We start from the raw sequence: 25,607 nt of genomic DNA, 5'->3' as shown, positions 1-25,607 counted from the left end.
TGACATGAATAATGTTTTTGTGTGTTGAAGTTTCAGCAATGCTCATCAAAAAGAAGGTCAACAACTTCTCAAAAATGACAAAAAATGTCAGAGTGACCTGCCCTCACAATTATTTTGAGCTGACCGCTCTACTTCTTTTCCTCAGAATTTTGATTCTGCATGAGTCCTGCATTTTCTGAAGTGGGAAGGGTTTAATTCAGACCCTATATAACATGGTGGACGGGTCCGCTTGGGTACCGCTGCCCGCAGCATCTCTAACAGAGCGTCCTACTGTTCAACAAAGAGGGTGAGTTACCTTTACAGTAATTCTCATGAGTCTTAAAGTTACAAGTTTTACAGTTTCATAGGAAGAAATTCTTTAATGCTGTATTTAATGTTCAGTCTTCATTTATAACTGCTAAGACTGATCTCTCTTAATCTTAACCTTGCATGATTAAATTGTTCTTTTTATTGTGAAATACTTCTTAAGATTGGTGGAGAGTGTGTTGTAAATGGTTCCATATGGAACCTTTGTGAAAAGGGTACTATGTAGCACTGAAAAGGGTTCTTCTATCGTCATGATATCAAGCTTGTAACAATAGAAGAACCCTTTTTGGTGCTACACAGAATACATTTTCAGAAAGGTTCCATATAGAACCATATACAACACATTCTCCACCAATCTGAAGAACCATTTCCCAATACAAATAACCATTTGATCATGCAAAGGGTTCTTTGAGGTGGTTCATGGTTCTATAGAAGACCATTGTCTTTACTAAAGAACCCTTGAAGAACCATCTTTTTTAAGAGTGTACCTAGACTACACGGCACTACTGTTACTGATTACTTCTGTAGAAATTGAACACATTCATACAGTGTATTTGCGGTGGAGTGCAGTAAGGAGTCAGGAACCAAACCTGTGTTCTTCTAACTGTAAAACATCTGAATACGTTCTGGTGTATTTCTGTTTATTTGGGATAGTTTTTTGAACATCTGATCTTAAATTGCGATTGTGTTATAGATGCCTTAGTATTTGAAGGCCTGGTCTTTAAATGCGCCTCCATCCAGGTCCTTCTACTTGATAAGAAGCCTTTTTTTTTTTAGTGCCAAGTTCACTTTTCCAAAACTCTCCACAGTCGTCTCTCCAGAAACATGCAGCTCAGCACAACAGTTCATTTTGTTCCCAAAATGCTCCAGAGCTGCAAAAAGACTAAAGAAATATCTCAGAATAAATTCAACGCATCAAAACATCGATACCAGTGCTCTTACAAGGAGAATCTTTTATCACTGCACAATCACCTCAAAAACACTGCCACCTGTTGGCATTAATGGAAATTCACTATTTTATGTAAATCCATTAAGCAGTAAAGAGAGATTCGCTCTGTAGTTTTGTTTCATCTTGTAATTATTATTATTTCTTTTTTTGGGCTGATGACATAAACAACAATGTATTTATGAAGAAGGGAAGAAGTTGTGAAGAAGGGCAGAAGTTGATTTGAAGTGTTTTGAGGTTTAAATTGTAAATTGTAAAATATTGATTTTATTGATATAAACAAAGATTTTGCTTTGCATTATTTCATTGCAAGTATTTATTTGAATAAAACCAGTTAAACTGTTTGTTACCTAATGAAATATTCTTTTAGGCTGAGCTGACGAATTACATCTGAAAAGCTTCAGAAAGATATATTTTTGTTGCATAGTAACAAAGAACAGAAACAGAAAAATAATTCAATACTTCACATTATCTAGCAAAGACACTGTAAATGCTTACTCTGATCATTTGACCACATCACACCTCATGTCCTCTATTGCTTGTGCACGTATGAATAAGCACTTGCTAATTATGTTCTGAGCCCATAATGGTTTGTCCATTGGAAACAAAATATTTCTAGAAGTGACTCCTTTTTATAGATGCTCAGCACCTCAGAAGGACTTCGGCTCAAATGGGAATCAGTCATGATTGGCCTGTTTATACACATTCAATGAGCAGTTTGTCTCTATAACCATTATTATTGTTGGGCTTTAACTGTTGGCCAATACAGTATTTATGATTTAGTAAACTAATAAACAGTTTATTTTCATGTAAGTTTATGGATTGTGGTGTAACAGTTTTGTAACAGTGTACACAAGCATTTGCAAGTTGAGCTACAGAAATACACAGTCTTCTTAAAGGCTGAGACTGAATGAGACCTGAATGAAAAAGTTTTGGAAATTGTGGTCACTGCATTCTGTATTCAAGCCTGGAAAAAAAATCTTTATGGTCTGGTCCAAACAGAGTGTTGTCACGTTCACTGTGTGAAGAATTTGGACTCAAAAAGTTTAAAAGGTGTTTCGCATAGTCTGATTTTTCATTTTTGAAACATGTCTTCAATTTTTTGGAAAAATCTGATTGTTAAGCTGTTTTTTTAAACACTCTCTGTACATAACAGACAACGCTATGTTTTTAATGCTTCTTTGTGCATTTTCTCATTAATGCAAATCTGTTATCACTAATGGTATTAGTTTATGGCATTAGAACATGCAATCCTCCAAGCTATTATTAGCAAAGTAAAAAAATAAAAAGCCTTGTTTAGATTGAAACAGTTCAATTGCAGATTTGGTGGTGCTACAACAGTAGCTAAGAAACTGAAAAACAATATTATATCACTAAAATACATAATCATTTAGCAAAGACGTGGGAAAGTGATGTGATGCATATAGTGACAACTTGATAGGCCAATTTTTATGTGATTTTTTTCTTTTAATAATAAAGTGTGGCTACAGATGAAAATATACAGGTATTGAGCTGCTGATCAACACTCTACTCTCTCTCCTTCTGGATGAAATGTATGCAAATGAGCTGAGCGGCCACCAATCATGTTGTTACGTGGCGCAATATCCAATTATGTTATGCTTACAGTCAAGCTAAATTTTGAGATTCAATACTTGAATGTGCATCAAGCGGAAGATGGTTGAAAAAAATGTTATAAAAATTATAGAAATTATAGAAAAATTATAAAATAGGATGCTGTATTGTTTAGACATGATTACTTTAATTACAAAGTAATTAACCACCCTAAAACAAGCACACATAAGTCCTTACTGTGCTCAAGTTATTTCAAAGTTCTAATTTTCGAAGCTTTTATTTTTAGCAGTTGCTGTTAAACAATGCTGAAATCTGGTTTGCTACAGCCCCCTCAGCACCCCCACTTCCCTTGTCCCTGTCCATCAGAGCCTTCTAATGAGACCCCACTCATAAAGCTTTCTGAATAACTCACATGTTCTTTTTCCATCTACCCAACGTGCCTCTCTTCTCCTCAGGGTAAAGTCTCTGTGTGTACAGACATCATGCCACATTTTGATTCCTGTAATCGCGTGCAAGGCCGCAGAAATAACCCCATCCCCTGCTCCAACACAAACGACATCAACCTGCCAGAGATTGAAGTTTTCGAAGCCGTGCCTAGAGGTCCAGCACCCACTGACGGTAAGACATAAACTCCGTCTGTTTAGTGACTGCAACCAGCTAATTTTTACAATTGGTAAACTTGAACAACTGTAGGGTCAGATGTTATACAAATGCTCTAACCATACAGAGAATACTATAGGATATACTGTACTGCAGCGGTCTGTCAGTGCATGCACACGAGCACACACATGCTCATCATGCCCATGATATCTGGTCAAAAATGAATATGTTCATTTGTCCAAAATGAGATATGGTAATCTAAAATTTGTATTTGTAGTGAAATGTACAGTGTGTTTGACAGGTGTGAGCCTGAAGCCATTAGCTAGAGAAACAGTCCCAAAGTTGGCCTACTTTAACATGTAACCCGTTTCTGAAATATGTTAAATAAAAATATTAAGCCATTTAATCATAAAGTCATGACAACTTTTCTCTTTATTATGAAACACTATCTTATAATAACAACCTACTATATCATAATGATCTTCTCAGTTATAAGAAGGAGATAACTTTTACTTGTACATCTAATAATACATTTAATACTGCATTATAATATGTACTTTATCACAATTATGATGGAATATCTCATCGTTGAGAAAGCGTAAAAAAGAAAAAGAAATGAGAGAATATGTTCTCTCATATTTGTAGCATAGTATCTTTTAAATGTGAGTTTTTATCTCATAATTATGAGAAACTTTTTCATTAAGACCTAGTATCTCATGAATTAGCTTCTCCTAATTGTGACTTAGTATCTCATAATAAGAGACTGTAATGCTATCTGATTATTAGTTACTCATTATTATGAGATATTAAGCCATAATTCTGAGATATCTATCTTAGAGTCACAACTAACTATTTTATTTTATCACTATGATTCGTATCTGTTAATTATGAAAAACTTATGAAATATTTAGTCTTAAATATGAGAGGCTTTCTTGTTATAATGACTTACCAAGTAATTTATATTTAAGGGCTTAACCTAACAGGTTTACATACCTTACTGATAGTTGGTAAGTAAAATTATCATACTATTAAGCCAGCCGCACTGGAAAACCTTTTTATTTATTTTTAATTATTTTTATTTTTTATTTTTAGCTTCTTCAAAAAATATTTAAAAAAAACATTACAAATATTATTATTGATGTTGGTTTGTAAACATGGCTCATGAAAATGCTATGTTTTATGGTTGTGTCTCAAAACATTTAATATTTTAATGCAATTCAATATTGGGGTCAGACTGCAACTGAAAATGTGATAGTAAATAAAAATAATGCATTCATTTAATGCATATATTATATTATAAATCATATATGTTTGACACAAACGTCCTTTACCTGATGAGTTTGAGGTTCTACCCAATGTAAAAGTATTGTGCAGAACAGCTGTTACAGAGAGAGAATGTACCCCAATGATCAGTTACAGTGACACTTTCTTTTCACCACAAGCCACCAGAGGCCAATTCTGCACTTCTTAATGTTCCACTGTCAGCACAGCTCAGAGTCGCCGTCTGTAAGGGTTCATTCTCACAAAGATCAATGATGAAAGTCTTTCTCAGCGTGATTTGAATTCTGTATCTTGCACCACATCCTGATGAAGTAAGAAAAAAAGTTTGCTTTTAAAGCCATCCAAAGACGAAAAGCTGCATTTGCCTCTGGCATTAGCTTGACCGTATAACAAGACACTTTGGAGCTCCTTTGGGTAACGACAGAACCTTTATGCTGATGCACAGCTTCTTTTTCTAAACAGAGGCTATTTTGCCTCCTATCTGGACACTAGACTTGCAGTGTCTGTGTATGTGGACCACAGGAGGATTTGACTGCAGCAACAGCAACTTGTAAGGCCAGTCCAGGGGACCCAATATTCTGAGAAGTTTCACATTTGGCCCGCTAAAACTCACTGAATTCCATTCTCAGCAGGCCTAATAATTACTCAGTGAGTTAAATCAGGCGTGTTAGAACAGGGAAAATGAAACTGTGGGGTTGCTGGTGCTGGAGCTGATACAGAGAACAGATTCAGGTGCTTGAGGGTCAGTCGAAGCATAAGACATAGCAAATGACCTTTGCAATTAGAACAGTAAAGACAGTGAAGCTCATTCTTTCAACGAGAACAGAGTAGTTGGTGCTGTATTGGCCACTTTAAAATGAACCACTTTTGTACAACTGAGGGTTATACTGTATCTGGGCACATCTGTTTCACTCCACCAGCCAGTTGGTGAACACATCATCATTCTATGCAGGTTTAAAAGCTGTTAAATATTGTTCGCCTCAGTCTTCTGAGTTACAGAAGAGGAAGCTATTAGATCCAACTGTTAAATACATTTGATCTATAAAACAGATAGTTCTGGTCCTAAAATCTGATTGGCTGAGGCGCATTCGAAGCCCACCCCCCAGTAATATCTGTGTGCAGAGCCGCAGAGCCACAGAGCCACAGAGCCACAGTTTCACGCCAGCAGGTTCAAGCTGGTGGCATCCAGCGCATGCACCACATTTGTTTTGTTTTTCTTAGCGAGTTTTAGGCTAATCAACATGTCAGTTGTTTTATGTGGGTTTTCAATAAATTTGTGATACATTTGCATTGGGCTAACGTTATATTTTAAGCTTTAGGCTAAAACAAACTTTGGTTTGAACACATATAGAGATTCACAGGGTAAATATTACACAGCTTATGTAGCCTTGATAAGCTAATACAGGGGCTTTGTATGTGTACAATTAGCTACATAAACATATGCAGGAATAAAACTTTACCTCAAGCAGGCTTAAACTGAGCATAATATTAAGCTTCTAGGCTAAAACAAACTTTAGTTTTTGAACGTATCCCTGCTGAAAAAAAACAGAAACCATTAAGTGTTTCTTTTGGTTTCTGATGCTTTTGTAATGTGTTTTGGCTTATGGTTTAACTAGTTACCAATGGTTGATCACCAATGGTATATTAGCAATGATATTCCTTCCTGAATGCTAATATGCATGGCGACACATACAACCAGCACAAATAGTCGCTGTTTACATCAAAGACGTTCAATCGGCCACTGGTTGACATGAATGGGACAATTGTTTACATGGCACAATCACACTGTCCTACTGCATATGCGTTCCACTGGCCTGAAACTGCAGGTGTAAAATCTATGGTTCTACGGCTCCGCAGTCAGACCCTTTTCTTCGAAGCTGTTGTAAAATCCAAGATATAGCACACCTCAGATCGTCTCACAACAAGTGAATTGTGCTGTTAATGGAATAGTCTTTGACTCTCATGCTGCTCCCATGGACCACCTAGTTTATCGATGAAGTAAGAACCCATTTTTTGTTTAAACTTAGGGGCTGGTGACTTATGTTCATAACTTGAACTAGGCTGGTCAGCTAGCTAACAGACTAAAAGATGGCCAACAGCCTAAACAACTCCATCACTAATGTCAGGCTTAAGTACTTACAGTATAATAAACTGTAAAACAGAAGAATAAAAGTCTAAAAAAATCATTTGAATGGATTACACACTTCAAATGTCTGTGTTTCAGTCAGTTGTACTGTCAAACCCAGGCTGAATCTCCAATGGCTCTGTACTCCTTAAATAGGGTGCTAGCTATGAAAGTTTAGAAATTCTAGCCTCTACAGCCAAATAGTGCATCATATATCAAGCATGGGTGTGGCTGAGTCCCAAATGACAATTTCCTAGCTATATTTTGCACCGCTGGGCTGCAGGATACAGTATCCAATTAAAATTCCTACGTAGTGCACTATGTAGGGATCAAGGAGCCATTTGAGATTCAGCCCCAGCACGAGAAGAGGGGCGCTGCTAGATTGGTGCTAAATGAGACTCGGGTGGTACTTTGGTGACCAATAAGTACTTATAAAGCGATGTTCATTGTTTTGTGACATAAAGTTTTAAAAATTCATGAAAAATGAAATGATTGCAGCATAACTACAGCGATGGGCAACCAAACAGTCTTCTCCTCATTCAGAGGTCCATGATTGCTTGGCAACGATGCTCTAAAGGAATTACGTTTCTTGGCGGAATACTTCTTCATGTTGATTATTATTAATAATAAATTATTTTATGCAAAAATAAAATTGTGTATTTGATCATATTTTTTTGCAGTGCATACTGTGCATACATGCAGTACATACAAAAGCAGTAAGATGTGACTTCATGCAAAATGATTTGCCTTTTTTTTCCTTTTTTTGTTGATAATTTATGTCAAACATAGCGTATCATGACTTACCACAATGTGGCAAAAGATGACAATATACCCACATACCTGACCCATCACTCCCCTTGGTGCACACCCTGATTTTTCTGCTCTCTCTCCTCCTGTACAAACTTTATGTAAATGAGTTGAGTGGCGTCCAATCAGATTCTTGAAATGAATGCATTTATTTTTTTAATTTCAGTCATAATTGTCATAAGGTATCAATTTTCAGGAGATATTTCTAAAGAGATTAAATATAAAATAATTCACTTGACAAAAGAAAAATAAACGAGTAAGATTTTCCAAAACTGGATTTCCAATAATTGTTAAGGATATAGAGAAAATAAGACTGTACTCAAAGCTCTCACCTTTGAGAGATGCTAGAAGACAATTGAACACTGTGGGTCTGAAACGATGTGTTGCTGCCGAAAAGATCTTACTTAGAAAAAGGAACAGACACAAAAGAAGAACATTTGCACTAGCAACTGGATGTCTGAGATGTGGAGTATATTTTATGCTCTGATGATTTTAAATTTGTAATTGGGATTATTTTGATTGTGAGAAGCAGAAAATGTAACCAACTTCTAAGACTGGACTTTGTGGGAAAACGTTCCTGCAGATTTCTTTGAAAAACTGAAAGCAAGTCTCTGAAAAGAATGGAAGCTGTAATAAATGAAAAGGATGGATGCTGAATAAAATAATATTGTATTTATTTGTTGAGGCTTCTCTGTTATTTTTGTGTTAAAGACATGTTTTCTGCTCTTTACCTGATGCTGAAAAATGAACAGCTTGTACTTAATGTTAGTTTTGTAAATTAAATAAATGAAGTGTGGTTTCTGACTTTTACATAGTTCTATACTATTGTGAAAGTAATTGTCTAACAATTGTATGAGTATTTGTTTAGAAAAGTTTATAAGAATAAGTGATAATAAATGTCTTTATTTCTGATTTTTCAGTTCTCAGTGTGAAAAATGTGAAAATGTACGAGGACATGAACAAAGTGGCCCACCACACGGACAAGTACAACAACAGCAGCTTGATCGTGCGTCGGGGGCAGGAGTTCATCATGGGCATTGTATTCAGTCGTCCATTTAATCCTCAAAATGACACGGTCAACATTGAGTTCATGATTGGTAAGCCATTCATTTCTACTCTCTATTAAAAAATCTGAAATAGTTCATTTTAAATGTTTGATTTCAGTAGGTTTTATAGCGTAAACTGTACTATTGATGTACTGTCATTCTGAGAGACTACCCCCCATCCCCACACAGTCACACAGTTTGAACCAAAACTGATGGTTATATATCACTGTTGTCAGAAGAAAACCTTGTATCTCCATTTTTGACGTAATTTGAAAATACCTGTTACCCTTTACATTGTATGTAAATTTCATTATGACTGGACTAAAAGAAATGACCCAAAATTACTTGGAAAAAAACTCTGGTTCTATTGACTTACATTAAAAGTAAAGTAACCATTTTGGAGATACAAGGTTTTCTTATGACAACAGTGATTTATATATATATATATATAGGATTGGCAGGATGGGAAGTGTGACAGGGCTGATGTTGATGACTGAGTGCTATCCTGAAGGACACTGTTGTCTCTGAGAAGTGGGTGGGTACAGTCATGTTCTCACTGGTAGATTTTTCTCTGCCTGTTCACTCTCCCATGTCAGGCAGCAAATGCCCCCAATTAGTATGATCAAGCACTCATATGTGAATCATCTAGTAGACAATTAAAAAGACATCAGATCATTAGCTGTGGTAATTACTAGACAATCTCTGGGTACCAGAAGATGGAGGAGGGGCAGACACGCAAGCTGGTAAGCTGTGCAGGAAGTGTAAAAGACAAGACGGAACCACTTGACTTTCCTGTGTTTCGCAGAATATGTTAAAGAGGTCCACACACAGCAGTAAGGAGGAGGAAACAAGGGCTGTTACATGGAATGCCTGAGTCACAATCACAGGCTTGAGGAAGCAACAGGGTTTTGATTCAAGAGCAGTGCAGGCTGCATCCTGTTTGATTTAATGTTGTCTTCCTCACTGCCAACTGCTGTGTTCTTCAAAAGAAGGGTTTATGGAGGTCTAATAAACAGATTCAGATGACATTGATTAGACATGAGAGGTGCAAAAGAAGAGACTGGGAGACAGAAAGTGACAAACTGAGAGAAAGTATACGAAGAGCTGAGTGAGTGGACCATCTAGTTTAGAGGCTTGTGTCCAATATCCAGGAACTCAGTTCAAATCTCAGCAATGCTACAGTCATCAATGGTTCAATAGAGCTCATCCAGCCCTGCTGCTTAGTGTGTGTCTCAATCCCATCCTGATGAATTACTATTGAATTAAATTGTCATTAACTCTGCTATCTACGGAGCCAAGGTGAATGACCGGTGAATGAAGGTGTATTAGGTTTTTAAGAGGTCTAACAATCTAAGGGTCACTTGCAATCAAGCTACACCTTAAACAAAAGACTGACATTTCATGCTTTAACAACATCAGCATTTGGAATTGTAGTGTTTAGATGTCTGGATGCTAGTGATATGGTCAGTGTCTCGAGAACTTATTCCAAGACGATTCTCTGCTCACTCTTAAAAATTAAAATGGCAAATGGACTTCCTTCGAGCGATGTCCTGGAAGAACCACTTTTCTGAAGAATCCTTCAGTCCATGGTTCTTTAAAGAATCATGTTTGTAACTGAGATGTGTTTGAAGAACCTTTATACAACACTTAGTTCCGGCCACGCAAGCTGATTGGTTGAGAAGCGTTTTTTTCACAAACAATGTATCACTCCGCAATGGCTTTGACAGCTGTAGGAGACGCTCAAGCCATTTTTACTTCTTACTTTGCACAAACAGAAAATGGACACTTTTAAGATCACATTTGACCGACAGCCGATTTGGTCAGAGTCTGAAAATGACACTACACTAAATTCCCAAACTGTCATCACCACTGAGCAGCTTTTCTTAGTCAGCAGTTGTGACAGAAAAACACCTGGAATCAGCCAGAAATTAACCAAATACCATTCGTCAAACAAAATGGGCTGTAAGATGCTTTACAGACTGGCTGGAACAGAACAAGGAACTGGAGAACGAACTGCTGGCTGTGCAGAGAGTAAGCGGAGTTCATTACTCTGACGTAGCAACAAGCTGCTTTTTAAGGAGCTATAATTGCTAACATTAAAACATATTAATCAAGGCCCAATTTGTTTATTTATTTATTATTTGTTTCTTATTTTATTTATTTAACTGTTATATAAAAGCAATAGAACACTAAAGGGTGTGTGTTATCGGAAATAACATCACGGCTGTGATTATCTGCGACCAAATCACAGCTGTGATGTTATTTCACGACAACACACTCCCTCTCGTGTTCTACTGCTTAATTTGGGAACTTAAAGAACTTTGTCATGATGTGAATCAACTTTTTTTGTAGAACCGAACATCCAAGCCAACAATCATTTATTAATGTTTCATACCAAAGAAGATTCTTTCATGGAACCATGCATCAAAGTCAAAAAGCCTTTATGAACCTTTACAGTGTTGTTTTAACTGTTTTGCACTAAGATTATTTGCTTCAAAGCTGCAGAATGGTCATAGCACAGTTGTAAGGATGTGAACATAGGGCATAAACCACGATCATGTTGTCCCAGAACTGTTTCAGAATAGTTAAGCTTTAGGTTAACCATCAAGTTATGTAAAGCTTTTTTTAAGGTTAGATTAGGTTAGACTTTATAAAGTAACAGTAGGCCTTGTATGCTTAAAGGGGAATTTTGCAAAAATTAAACCAATTCAGCCAGTTTTGTTTGATACTATTTTGTCTTACATTGCCCTGCATGTATCTCTATCCAATGAAAGGTTTTATAACAAAATGTTTTAGCCCAAAACTACAGTAAATCAATGTCTCAGGCATCAGACAACATGTTTGTAACCATTTCATGTAATAGCTTTCTGTGATGTAGCATTAACACATCCCCTTTAATTTACTTCACCTGTTTTGATGCATTGGGAGATTTTTTGTTTGAGTCATTGAAGTTAATTTAGTGTTTGTGTTAATTCACTAATTAGTACAAAATTAGCATTAAATACAGTTTGTGATTTACAGTACAGGATGCTTCAGAGCTGTCTTCGTTGCATGTCTTGTTTGTCTACAGGCAGTAACCCCAATAGTCTCCAAGGAACCTTAATCACTGTGAGTCTTGGTGGGGATTCCCAGATGTTCAACTGGAAAGGCCGTGTGGTGGATACCAACTGGACTGAGACCATAGTGGGTATCACTCCATCCTCAGACTGCATCATTGGCCTGTTCAGCACCTTCATAACAGTTATAACCCCTACAATGAAACAACGCACCAAAAGAAACCCCAAAACAGACTTCTACATCCTCTTCAATCCCTGGGCCCCCTGTAAGCACTTTGCATTCTACAGTGACATTCAACTTAATTCTATTCTATCGGTTCTAAAGGTAAATCTCATGTGTGTTTATGCTGCTACACAGCCGATCAGGTTTACATGGCCAATGAGAATGAGCGGGCAGAGTATGTGCTGAACGACACAGGGGTCATCTACAATGGAGTGATCGATAAAATAACCAGTCGACCTTGGAACTATGGACAGGTAAGAAGTCACACTAGGGTTTTCAGACTCCACGGCTTGAAGGCCAGAGCACTGCAGGGTTTACACACTGGATGCAGTTTATCAGGCACTCTGTACATTCAAAGGTTTGTAAACATCTGATTATCCAAAATTTTTCCTGAAAACAAGACAAGGGTATTAATAGGGAATACATTCTCCTTTGCTTCAGTGACAGTCTTTACTATTCTGGAAGGCTTTACACTAGAAGTTAGAACATTGCTGTAAGGATTTGATTGGATTCAGCCACAAGAGCATTAGTGAGGTCAGGTACTGATGTTGGATGATTAGATCTGGATCACAAATGTCATTCCAACCCATCCCAAAGATACTGGATGGAGCTTCATCATTACAGAGTATTTCCACTGCTCCACAGGCCAGTGCTGGGGAGCTTTATACCCTTCTAACCAATTCTTGGCATTGGGCATGGTGGCCTTAGGCTCATCTGCAGCTGCTCCAGAGCGTCCTATTCCATTTATAATGCTTTTCTATGATATAATTATACAAGCTGTGTGCTAGAGGTTAATGAGTGTGTAGGAGCTTTTTGAATAGTTAAAGAACCTTCACATAATACGGGTTCTAGCACAATTTAAAGGTTCTTCCTAAAACTTTTACATCATGTCGAGGATCTTTAAAAAGGGTTTTTACACTCAAACATTTATAAAAATACTGCTCTAAAGAGCCACTGAAAGGTTCTTTAAGGAGCAAACATTGTGCAAAGAACTTTTTCCGGCACCTGGTTTTTAAGAATGTGTATCATTAATGGGTGTATCTTGAATTAATTAGAATGAGTGCCTGAATACTTTTGGACGTACAGCGTATGTTTTAGAGTTGTGCTGCAGTCTGCCAGAATTAAAGTTAATGAGTCATAAGTGAGACATTTTTAATAATGATAAAAACATCTAAGTCTGGCTTTAGATCTGGCTTATTGCTGGGCATCCACTTCACTCTACAGTTTAGCTGTGTTCGTGCTTTAAAGCAGAATTCAACCGGTTTGTCAAAATGTCTACATAATTCAATCACTGAGATGTGAACAGACGTGTTGATGTTAAATGGTTTATTGTACAGAAACTTACCAATGCTGGTTTCTTTACAGTGGTGATGACAGGAACCAGGGGTCACAATGTCTACAAAAAACTATGAATTTGTGAACTGATACTTGTCTTTTATACATTATGCTGATGATGATAAATAGTGATAATTCTGACAAAAAAAAGAAAAACGTTTTCTTTGGTAATGTTTTTCCTTACAACTGACTACATGTACCTCCTTGCCATAAATAACTAGTTTAAAATACATTTTAGGTCAACACTTTATCGCAAAACTCTTCTAAAACAGTGTCGCAGGCATCAGACAGTGTATTCATAACCATTTAATGTAATGACTTTCTATAAGGGAGCTTTTAGAGGCATTAAAAGCTTTGGACGTCTGGTTCCTATCACCATCACTAGAACTATGAACAATTCTGAGTTGGTACATTTCTTTAAAATTCTACATTTCACATCAAGCCCCTCTGAATGACAATGTTTAGGTTCAAAGATTGAATTATGCAAATTTTCAAAAAATAAGTGAAATTCCTCTTTAACTCAGCTGTTTTGAAGGAATATAATTCCAAAACTCATCATAGACCACTCACATATAAAGAATTTTCTTTTTTCCATGATGTATGTTGTTGGGAGTGGGCTTTACATATACAGTCATATGCAAAAGTTTGAACACTCAAATAACATGTTTGGTTGATTCTCTAAGTGAAAATAAGTTAACACATCCTTTAGAGTAAAACTTAAATATGGAATTTTTCAGCAAATTTTTAGAGCACTATTTTTTGATTATTAATTTTATTTTTATTTTTTTGGTATTTTTATACTTATTTAAAATACTGGGAAAAAAACATCAAATATAAAATATGCCATAATTTTGCCACATTTTATGCTTTATTTTTCCCCAGTGCATTAAATCCAACAAATAAAAAGTAATTGTGCATTGTAATGTGCAGAGCTGTGCTCTCTGTAGCGCAGTGGTCACCAGCCCTGCTCCTGTAGATTTACTTTCTTAAAGAGTTTAGCTCCTGCCCTAATCAGCCCCATCTAAAGCAGCTAATTGTTTTGCCTTCAGAAGTCCTAAATTAGTTGAAGGAAGTGTATTAGATCTGGATCTGAGGTGAAATCTGCAAGAAGGTAGATCTCCAGGAGGAGGGTTGGTAGCTACTGCTAACTTATTTTCACTTAGAAAAGCAATGAAACATGCCAATTAATTCATTTATTTTATTTTTGTCCCTTTTCTGGCCCTCAATTTATTATGTTTAAAGTACTAATTGTATTTGTTTATATCTATAAATGAATAAATGCATGTTTAAACACATATTTCTTTAACTAACTTGATTTTCCTCCAGTTTAAGCTTGGAGTTCTGGACGCTTGCCTCTTTGTTTTGGATTTTGGGAGAATGCCCCTCCAGTTCAGAGGAAATGCTATAAAACTGGTTCGGCAGGCCTCAGGAATGGTATTATGTGTATTCTGGTTCATACAAGAACATATATGGCAGAAATGACAGTTTAGGTCTAACAGTTAACACACTGAACAACAAAATGGTGCTTACTGTTTACTACTGCCTGCCTTGTATTCTCAGATTAACTCCCAGGATGACAATGGTGTTCTGGTGGGTAACTGGAGTGGAAACCTTTCCCTTGGTACTGCGCCCTCAGCCTGGACAGGCAGTGCAGAGATCCTGCTCAGTTACGCCTCTAAGGGCGGTGTGCCTGTGAAGTTTGCTCAGTGCTGGGTGTACGCTGGCACACTCAACACCTGTGAGTATGGCACAGAGAGACAATCATATTTTATGTATTATAGTCAATAATGTACACAGGTCTCTAAGACATCAGCGTTCATCTTGTCGTAACTGAGCACTGAGCTGTTCCGTACAGCACTGAAAATGATTCAGATCGAGAGCTGTCTGTCATGGAGATGAACTAATACCTGTCACTCAAATTAAGATGGTTCTGACGTGCTTATCTATCCCTGTTAAAATAAGTGGTAGCACTTGTTATCAGTGGTCACCAACTCTCCTCCTGCAGATCTGCTTTTCTGCAGATTTAAGGTCCAGCTTGCATCACACATGTCCTTACCTAACACTAATGTATCTGATCCAGCCATTCAAGAACTTCTGAAGAAGTTAATTAGCTGGAGAAGGTGTGGTAAATGGTGGTTGTAACAAGACCCTTCAGGAGGGTAGATCTCCAGGACCAGGGTTGGTGACCACTGATTTGTAATAGCTGGGCCCTGGCAAAATAATCATTAGCTAATAGTTTGAACATGTTAGTGAATAATCACATTGCTTGACAATGCTTATGCATATACGTCACAAAGTAAATGTTCATAATTCAAACAGTAGCATTCACTGATGCATGTTTTTCTGTCAGAACAAAACCTTTTATCTCCATTTTTAATTATTTTTTAATTTTTTTTACATTTTTCATTAATTTTTCATTGTCTTACATTGTGTCATTTATTTTTACTTAGAAAAACCAACAAAACATTTGACTAGTAGTGCCCAAACATTTTCGTACGCCTGCATGCTTTAGCAGAAATCAAACAAACAGCCAAAGTATTACAGTGTATTTACCTTCCACTGTAGTCCTCCGCTGTCTTGGAGTGCCTGCAAGGATCATCACCAACTACTGCTCTGCTCATGACAACATGGGTGACCTGAAGACTGATATTGTGCTGGACGAGGATGGGAGAATGGACACGAACTACACAACAGACTCTATCTGGTGAGATAACTTGATGAGCGGCCAATATCTCCTCAACAGCAGAACGCAGTCACACAACAACTCATAGCTACTCAGGTTTGCTTCGAGAAGTTACCGCAAATTTGAGGGCCCCATTTGTTACTGCAACAACTTTCAATACATCCAATACTCTCAAAATACTCAGTGCTGAATGTTCTCCTTTGCATCCAGTTTATCTCTGCATGGTGCTATCAGGTACAGTTGGTTTCATTATGTAACATGAGGTCACCAAAACATACCTGAACTTGGTCACTGTATTTATATTGTAGCATTTTCAAGCAATGTGTAATGTTTAGTCTTGCTATTCGCTCTACTGCAGTTGCTCTCTGGGTCTGTTTGCTGGGGACTCTTATTCCGAGGAGTGGGGTTAGCTTGCTTGATGGATATGAGGAGTGTAGACATGATAGAGATTCTCTTGTCACCCCTCGGGGGAGGGCCTAGACCTGAGCTATTGCTTGAGTTAGCTGTTAGCCCAAAGCCCCATTTGTGTACAGCGAAGCTGTGGCCAACTATAGGTGTTAATAAAGCACATTGCATTGTGCATAACCTTCTTTCCTAGTGCACAATGCTACAATATTAATAAAATATAATGGTAATATATTAGTTCTACATTTATTTATTTAGTACATTATCCAGAGCAACTTACAATTGCTTGCAAAAATGATATTTTGGCAGGTGAAAGCATCTTTAAACTAGGTAATATATCTACTATTTCTCATAATGAGATTGCTGTAAGAATTTTAGATAAAACTTTACTGAAAATTGGCATTTGTTAAGTTGTACAATACCTACATAAGCCTTTCACTGATATAACATTAAACCTATACAAATATTCTTAAAGGCTTATTCAAATAAGTGTCAGATAATATTTTCTTAGGCAAAATCACACCAAAATTGACAAAAGCAGCCACTGTTGGAAGAGGAACAGTAAAGTTACTATTATCATTATAACATTTTTCAACCCATTTATAGACAATTTCTCTTGTTTTAAGTAACTTTATCCAGTTTACCCAAGCAGATATTTTAGCACATTTGAAGCGTCTCGAAAGAAGAAAAATAAACTGCTGATGATAATTTCACAATTATTTTGAACAAATAAACATCTGGGAATAGATTGAGTAATCTTATAACATTTTACAGTAATATCATAATGAAAAATCTGACTACATTTGAAATGATTTTACTTGCCATGGCATCATTTTTTGCAGTGAAGCCGATGTGACACAAAGTACCCAGAGAATCTACAAAACATTAAGACAAGCGCTCCATCATAGCCTGATCTAGTAAATACAAATATAGACTTGGAGGACAAATTAAACACGTTAAGTCAATATGTACCATTTCCCAGTGTTTGTCTTTGCAGGAACTTTCACTGCTGGAATGAGGTGTTTTTGAAGAGGTCTGATTTACCTCCAATTTATTCAGGCTGGCAAGTGGTGGATTCTACTCCTCAGGAGACCAGTGATGGTAATAAGTTCACATGTTTTCAGTCACTCTAAGCCATGTATGTAGACCAACACATTTCAGCTGGAGCAAAACAAAGTAAAGCTCTATATTAAGATACAACATATTTGGCTAAATAATTTGAAAAGCAGCAAAAAAAATGTATTTACTGGATTTAAATGTGTACATGATTTCTATATAAATCATTACTGTCCAAAAAGTTGTGTTAGTGTAATATCAATGTACTTGTTTTATTAGTCGATGCTGGGCATTGCACATGGTGACCTTAGGCTGATGTGCGGCTTCTTTTGCCCCCCATTCTACTGACAATGCTTTTCTACAGTGGTTATTCAAGTTGTGTGTGCACAATTGGACACCTGTGTCAGCAATGGGTGAACCTTCTCTAATTAAAGGGGGTGTCTGGATACTTTTGGACATTTAGTGTATATCACACAAATGAGAAGAAATTAAAAATCCCCAAATACTGAAAAAGTGCAAACAAAAACACAGTTTAATGGTTATTTCCTATAACATAAAGATCATAACATAAAGAGCTCTTGGTTGACTGTTCATATTTGTTGCAGGCTACTACCGCTGCGGTCCTACATCTGTCAGAGCCGTCAAAGAGGGAATGCTGGGCTATCAGTTTGATGCACCCTTCGTGTTTGCTGAGGTGAACCGGATATTAGCTGTCTTTGCAGCTTCTATACACTCTGCAGCTCAAATCATTGTTGTTCATTTACACAAGTCATTGTATGAATTTCAATTGTGCCACACATTTCTATTCAATCAAATAGAGTCAGTATACATAGGCTTTGTTACCACAACCTGAATTTCAATTGTAGATGGAACAAAATTAAAATATTTCAGAGGTTAATTGGAATTCTCTCCAGATCAGATTAAAGAGTTTCCATTCATTTCATGTACTTTCTCTCATTTATGTCCATTTGGCTGAAACTGGTTATTTAAGACAACGCAATTAATTTATTTAATGTCAACATATTTTCAGTTTGTAAGTCAAACATTGGCTAATTTTTTAAAAATGCATTTGTTTTTAAATGCATCTCTAAGACATCTAAGTGCATCTCTAAGTGTATCCATGCTGAAGAGCTGTTTAGTGTGATAAAACACTAATCCTGTACAAAACTTATGTTCTTAAAACCAGGTTAATAGTGACGTGGTCTTCCATAAACGAGACAAGTACGGAAACATGACAGTTATCGCTTCAAACACCACCTACGTGGGACAGCTGATTGTGACCAAAAGTATTGGTTCCAATATGGCTGAGGACGTAACAGAAAATTACAAATATCCTGAGGGTAAGTAAATGCCAATCACTGTTTTAACACTGTTCAGCAGCTTTGACCTCCAGTGGATAAAAGCCTTTTGCTCCACCCACAGGAGAGCTTGTAAAAAGTCATCCAAAGTTTGCTGGATATTAGTTGTTTTTTTTTTTTCAAGAGCTCCATCTGCTGTGCAGAATTAAAATAGTGTCTATTTTTATGGTTTAATTTTTTACTAATCTTTTTTTTCAGATTTAGAAACTTCCTGTTAGTCAAATATAACTGAAACCTTCCTGTAGCTTTGTCTGAGAGGCCTACTCAGTTTTCAAGTCAAAGGATCAGGAACTTGTGAATTATCAGAAATAATAATGAGCCCTGTTAATCAGAACTAAGCCTTAGGCTATTCACATTTTCAACTATGACTAATGCTGTCTCTGCACTTTGGTGAGAGCAATGGGATGATACTTTTAGACGTGTGAATGGATGATGTATATTAGGTTGTTTAGAAGTGTCCTTTTGCATTTTTTACTTAAAAATTGGACTTGGATAGGCTGTGTCCAGCACAGATTAACCTGTTAATTAACTGGTGATTTGGGAAATCACTAATCTATACTGGACTCAGGTCCTTCAGGACTGCTATATCATAATTTAAAACGTTTTTTTTTAAACCAACTACTACAAAAACCTGCCTTGCAAATGATGTGCGCTATTAGAAAAGACTCTTTCAACAGATCAATTAAGGTTTTAGAGGAAAGAGGTCATTTTTCTGAAAACTAAATCATCAGAGTTTTTTAATCAAAGTCTAATCAAATTTTAATTCAATAAGTTTAGCTTATTTGGCTTCTTTTGAGAGCCATTTGCCATCTTCAGCAGCACAAAACTCTAAATTTGGTGTTGTCATCTCTCCACTTGTCCCTCTGCCTCTTTTTCCAATGAGCACTGCATGAGAAATTTGTATCAGAGTGATTAACTTTGCGGCAAAGCAGCACTATCAGATGCCACAGGCTGCTCTGAAAGCAGATAGCTCCTTCATGAGGAAGCTAATATTGGAGTCGGATCTACTCACCCCTTTATTTGTAAGCAGATCTGAGCGAGCCCAAACAGATAGTTTGAAGGGAATGAAATCAATCACTCAATCATTTTTTTGCTGCTTGTCTTACGCCCCACTCTGTATGATTAGCCAGCAGAGTAATTTTTCATATATTTGAAATGTCTTGCTCTAAAACATTTACAGAAATCAGCAATATTTCACCTGAGAATTGGATAACCCACTCCGTTTCATTTCTTTTTGAGAATTGTGGAGCTCACTGCTTTAACTTGTTAAATCCTGAGCTAAAAAGTATTTCTGATTTCATATCCACTCGTTAGTAACATTTTGCAAAGCTACTGTCACAGCATGGAACTTCTTTTACACAGTGATAGGAAACAAGGTAGCACATAGAAAACTCCAATTCCACAGGCTGATCCATTTAACTATGACGAATGTGGACTTGCAAATACTACTCTGAGACAGGCCTGGTTCTACAGGGGTCCATGAGCATTTTCACACCCCTCAGTTAAGCCTTATTTAGCATGCATTTAGACAGCCTGCATAAGGCTCAAAACACACTTCACGCAAGAACGCGAGCAGAGATGTTTTGAGCTACGCAGATGAGGTTTTGTGTGTAGCTGTGTTCAAAAATATCTCAGAACACATTTCATAATTCTGGGAGTCACAACAAGGGGCGCTATGACGACAGCCATAGCAGATGAGCAGTTGAGTCTCAGGCAAAGAAGGCTTATGTAAACATAAAAAATATGATACATTATTGCCTTTCCATTCCTCTAGAAGACGTAAAGCAGCTCACTCTCCTCTACTTGTCCACGTTTAGCTGTTGAGGCTGTTGGATTAACAGTAGATCCCTCCCTGATTTGTTCTCTGTTGCCCCATTTAGTACTGAGTGTTTTAACCACCACAGTAACATTAGAACGTATGGTGAGTTTGTGCAGAAGGACCGAGCGTTTGCAATGCTTTGGCTGAGCACTCTCATTTCTGCACACGTACTTGCGATGAGTATGTTTCTGGCCTAACTCTTTCCTAAGACCAGTGCCATAACTCTTTATGTATGCATGTAGAACAGCTCTAGTAGTGTAATATGAAGACTAATTAATGTACATTTCACCTCTACTCCTGACAAAGCCTGAAACACATCCTCATGTGATCTCTGCAAACAGTGTATTTGAATGCAGTTAGCATCGTCGTTAGCAAACTGGATACAAGAAACTGGATTGTTAATGTCAGGGTTAAAGGGGTGCAGGACAGCAAGACAGGCTTTATTTTTTCATTTCAAATTGAATTGGATGTTAACTGTCAGCTGTTTTTAGTACTCAAAATACATGTAAATTGAAAGATATATATATTAATATTCTTCTTCTTATTATTATTATTATTATATACTTCTGCTCTTCTTCTTCTTCTTCTTATTATATTATTATTATTATGATTATTTATCTGTACAAATATTTATTAGTTCCTGATTTCTTTCATTTTGCGTAAAAGATTTGATTCCATGAATTGGAATGGACTCAACCCTATCTCTGCCCCTGCCCCTCTGTCTCAGAGAGTAAACACATGTTCCAGTCTTTTTGTGTTTGCTCATCGTTTCAGCTGTAGATTTTTTATTACGACACTAGAGTCAATCAGATGAGAATTTCTAGACCAAACCACATGCAATAGGGGGATTTAAATTGAGCACTTAAACAGAGATTTAATGGAGTGAACTGGATCACTGTGATGTGTGTATCGTGTCCGTGCCTTAAACCGTTCTGAGATCGTGATGGTTAGAAGTCAGCTGGGCTTATGAGAGTTAAATAGCAATAATAAAAAAGAAACAGAAGAAACTGTCTTTGTCAGATAACATTCACTACGAAGAATTGGGGGGTATGAAGCCAGAGAAGTAGCTCGGCTTTTATGCTCTCCCCTATTTCTCACATGAATACCCCTCACCCCCTACCCTGCAGGCAGTCCTGAAGATAAGCTTGCCATGGAACAGGCAGAATCTCGAGGCATGAACAGATACCAACTGGCACTGCCGGCCACTGATGTCCAGCTGCAGCTCTGGGCCAGCCAAATCAACCAGGGCAAAGACATCAGCGTGACCATATACATCAACAACCTGAGCAAGGAGCAGCGGACTGTCCAACTCGGCCTGACCTGCAAAGTGGACTATTACACCGGGGCCACAAGGTCCATCTTCAAGACTTTCACCAAAACCTTGGATCTGCTGCCTTTTCAGGGTGAGTCAGATATAGAGACATTACAGTACCAGATTTCTGATGGTCCAAACCATCAATACCAGTGAATGTACCATATATGGTTCTCCAGACCTACAATGTATAATACAATAAACAAATGTATAATACAAACATGTGTAGCTTTAATCTACTAAATACTTCCCACTTTTTTATGCAAGTGAATTAAGGATTATCCGATCTGCTCAAAAATATCTCTGAAAAATATTTCCAGAAGGTGTCTGACTTTCGCACTGTACTGTATGCCATTTTTGATGATGATCTATGTGTCTGTGTGTTGTCCAGCCAAGCAGGAGACCTTCACCGTGGCAGGTGTGGAGTACAAGGCCTTGGTCGAAGGCAAGCCTTTCTTGTCCTTTGTTGCGTATGGATTAATTAAGAACACAGGCATTTCCATCACCGCAATGTCCGTGCTTCATCTGGATGCCCCTCCACTTTACATTGAGGTATATGACTGTCTCTTCATTTACACGGTGCATTTCTTACACCCTGTTGATTTTATGGTTCACCTTTGCAACAGTTAGTGCTAAATGACAAATAGTTAACAAGTGGCAAAGTTCTTTTGTCCTAATGTGAGGTATTTGTTTCACTCTTTGCTACATTTTTAATGTTTTGGATTATAATGTTTACATTTGGGATAATACTAAACTATGATAATCTCATGTCCAGTGATGGGAGCCCACTTCCCTGTGTGGCTTTACATCATCGTTTTCCAAAGAAAAACATGCATCTCCAAAATAATAACCTTTACAAAAGGAGGCAAAAACATCCATAACTTTTAATGTGTCAATGCAGCTTTATTGATCTCGAAGGGAAATTGCATTAGCCAACTCTAAGCATGAATTTTGTGTGTACTTGTGTCCATTTATAAGCTATCAGTCTGTTAAATCAGAGAAAAAAAAGGTTGAGCACTGCAATGTTTAAGCAGTGTCATATCCTCAGACTATTCTAACCCATATGCACTTTCTCTGTGTGATAACGTACTATCAGGTGAGTGGAGCCTCTCAGGTCGGAGCAGACCTTTATGTGACAGTGAAATTCACCAACACTGTTGGCTATGATCTGAACGACGTGACCCTACGGATGGAAGGATCAGGCCTCATGCCTCTGAAAACTAAAGAATACAGGTAACACACTGATGGATGGAAAACACAAATAGGCCACTCTGATCCGCCTGTTAGAACCAGATACAGGGGTCCGAATTTAGCCTAACGAGTGGAGGGTATCAGCGTTGGGAGTAGCCTACATAGAGCAAGTCAAATGTAAAATGTTTCAGTGTAAAATACAGTTATCATATTCATTTCTCTGAATTTGCACCAGTCCAACATATAACAAAGCATTTGTTTGAATGTGTTTTATCATGAATGTGAATGCTAGAAGGGTCTCTGCAGGCCCCTACAATCCTGAATGTTCTCTTTGTCGGTTTGTAGTAACTAAGCAGGTTTATACTGCCAAACATAATATCACATGAAAATATTTGTGACTGTGCTATCTTTGGGAATAAAACCAAAGCCCACACATTTTACCCCTTTGTTGTGATGTCGACGCTCTTTAACACTCAAATCATTCAGGTTTTAAGGTACCTTTAGATCAGAAAAGTTTTATATTAACAACAGTTTGGGAAGGAAAACTGTTTTTTATTGCTTGTCTTTTATTGCTTAGGCAAAATCTGCTCTTTACACCAAAGTAGGTACTATGACATTGATATACTCAAAGGACAGTTTCACACGTAACCTTTGCAGGTATTTTTTCTCACTGAATTAAAAAGTAACAGTAAAAATAACTTACAAATTACAAAAGCAAACCTTTATGTACAACTTTAGTATTATACGCTGTGATTAGACAGTGAAAAATGACAATCTCTTGACTTGTTGTGTCCAGGCAATCATGTTGGCATTTAGCAAAATTCTTTAAAGGCAGCAAAAGTCGTTTGTTCCGTTTGAGTGAATGACACATGCACAATATTAAAAATACCCACCCCCCTTTGTGAATATCAGTGCTATCATTATAAGCAGTAATCCATGTGTGTTTACAGAGGTGCTAAACTGACTTGGTGAGACTTCATACATTTTTGATATTACAGATTTACTACTAATTTCATTCATGCTGCTGCATCCTGTAGTTTACATGTACAAATAGTCTTTACTAATAACTGTTATTTCTAATAATACTCGAGTTAGAATAACTTGATGTTTACTTTATCTTGTAGTCGGATCGCTCCGGGTTCTTCAGTGAAGTGGATGGAGTCGTTCACCCCTCAGTTGGCTGGGAAAAAGAAGCTGGTGGCCTGCCTGGACTGCACTGCTATCAGAGATGTGTGTGGCCAGCTGGACGTCGATATAAATCCTGAAAATGGAGGAACTGACTGAGCAAACAGTATAGGAGAGAGAGAGAGAGAGAGATCTTTACCAAATGCTTTTCCTTCTTTTTGCTTTGCTAATGTGATTTTAAAGTACAAATCCCACTTCTGAAAAAATGTAAAATGCAATAATAACAAGAATCTGTGATTTGCTAATTCTTTCAAACCTTTATTTAACTAACAAAAGTGCAAAGAAAAGATTTCCAATGTTTTCACTGACCAACCTAACTGTATTTTGTATTGTGTCTGCAACACACAGAGGCATGTCTACAACTGTGTTGCATCACCTTTCCTTTTTAATTAGACTTTTTAATGGTTTGGGAACTGGGGATACTAACTGTTGCAGCTTTGTGAGTGGACTTCTTGTCCATTGTTGCTGAATACAAGACTTCAGCTGTTCAACAGTCATAGCACACTTTTCCACTCTCTTTCAGTCACCTGGGATGATCTTGTGCCCAGAGAACTCAGCAGTGTTTCTGCATAGAATTGATGTGTGGCTTTGTCAATATTTACAAAATACAATCAACTTGGTCAACTAAAACAGTACATGTCTTTTTTTGCACTTTTGTCAGTTAAATAAAGATTCAAAAGAATTAGCAAATCACAGATACTTGTTTTTTATTGCATTTTACAAAATGCCCTTTTTGGAAAATGTGGTTTGTATTTTAAACCCTACATTTCTGTATTCTGATTCAATCAAAATCAATCAATGTCATAATGTTTTTTTTTCCAAAAATTGCCATGTAATATTTAAAAGGTGCCTTAGCATTTTGCATAATTTGCTTGACAATTTTTCAGATGATATAACGTTCCATTTACTAATATATTTCCTTGAGGACTGAAGTGTATTTCATACTCCTCCATCTATAACTGATTTTCTTTACAGTAGTGCTGTTGCGCTGATGTTTCTATTAACAATACTAACAATAAATATCATTCCTGAAGCATATTTGGACTACTGTCATTAATGTGAACATACAATCACATGCCACATACCAGCTGATAACCCAAAATAGGTTATAATATCAGGGCATTATTACTGTGCTCTATACATATTGCTGTTTCTATGTAACCTTGTCTAGAATTTTAGAAATAACTATGAAGGCTTTTAAAAATATATATTATAAATAGGCAGAATTAACCCATTAAAAGACTAGCAGGTCCAAACTTTTAATAAAAACTAATATAATTAGTCACCTCCATTCTGACTCT

At 37.0% G+C, this 25,607-nt stretch overlaps 1 protein-coding gene across 1 annotated transcript; it reads left to right on the top strand.

The window, feature by feature from the left end:
* The first annotated feature begins 212 nt into the window (after positions 1-212).
* On the top strand, positions 213-24,552 carry f13a1a.1 (coagulation factor XIII, A1 polypeptide a, tandem duplicate 1). Its single transcript, XM_036578099.1, has 15 exons — positions 213-233; positions 3,280-3,442; positions 8,558-8,734; positions 11,754-12,005; positions 12,098-12,216; positions 14,624-14,731; positions 14,858-15,035; positions 15,863-16,001; positions 17,383-17,486; positions 18,047-18,135; positions 18,628-18,781; positions 21,746-22,021; positions 22,322-22,482; positions 23,027-23,163; positions 24,246-24,552. Exons 1-15 carry the CDS (start codon positions 213-215, stop codon positions 24,403-24,405), a joined length of 2,238 nt encoding a protein of 745 aa, XP_036433992.1. The 3' UTR covers positions 24,406-24,552.
* The last annotated feature ends 1,055 nt before the right edge of the window (positions 24,553-25,607 follow it).

This window comes from Colossoma macropomum, unplaced genomic scaffold (genome assembly GCF_904425465.1).
Source record: "Colossoma macropomum unplaced genomic scaffold, Colossoma_macropomum, whole genome shotgun sequence".
Lineage (NCBI taxonomy): Eukaryota > Metazoa > Chordata > Actinopteri > Characiformes > Serrasalmidae > Colossoma > Colossoma macropomum.
The sequence above is the reverse complement of the archived record's forward strand: the minus strand, read 5'-3'. Positions and strand labels throughout refer to the sequence as shown.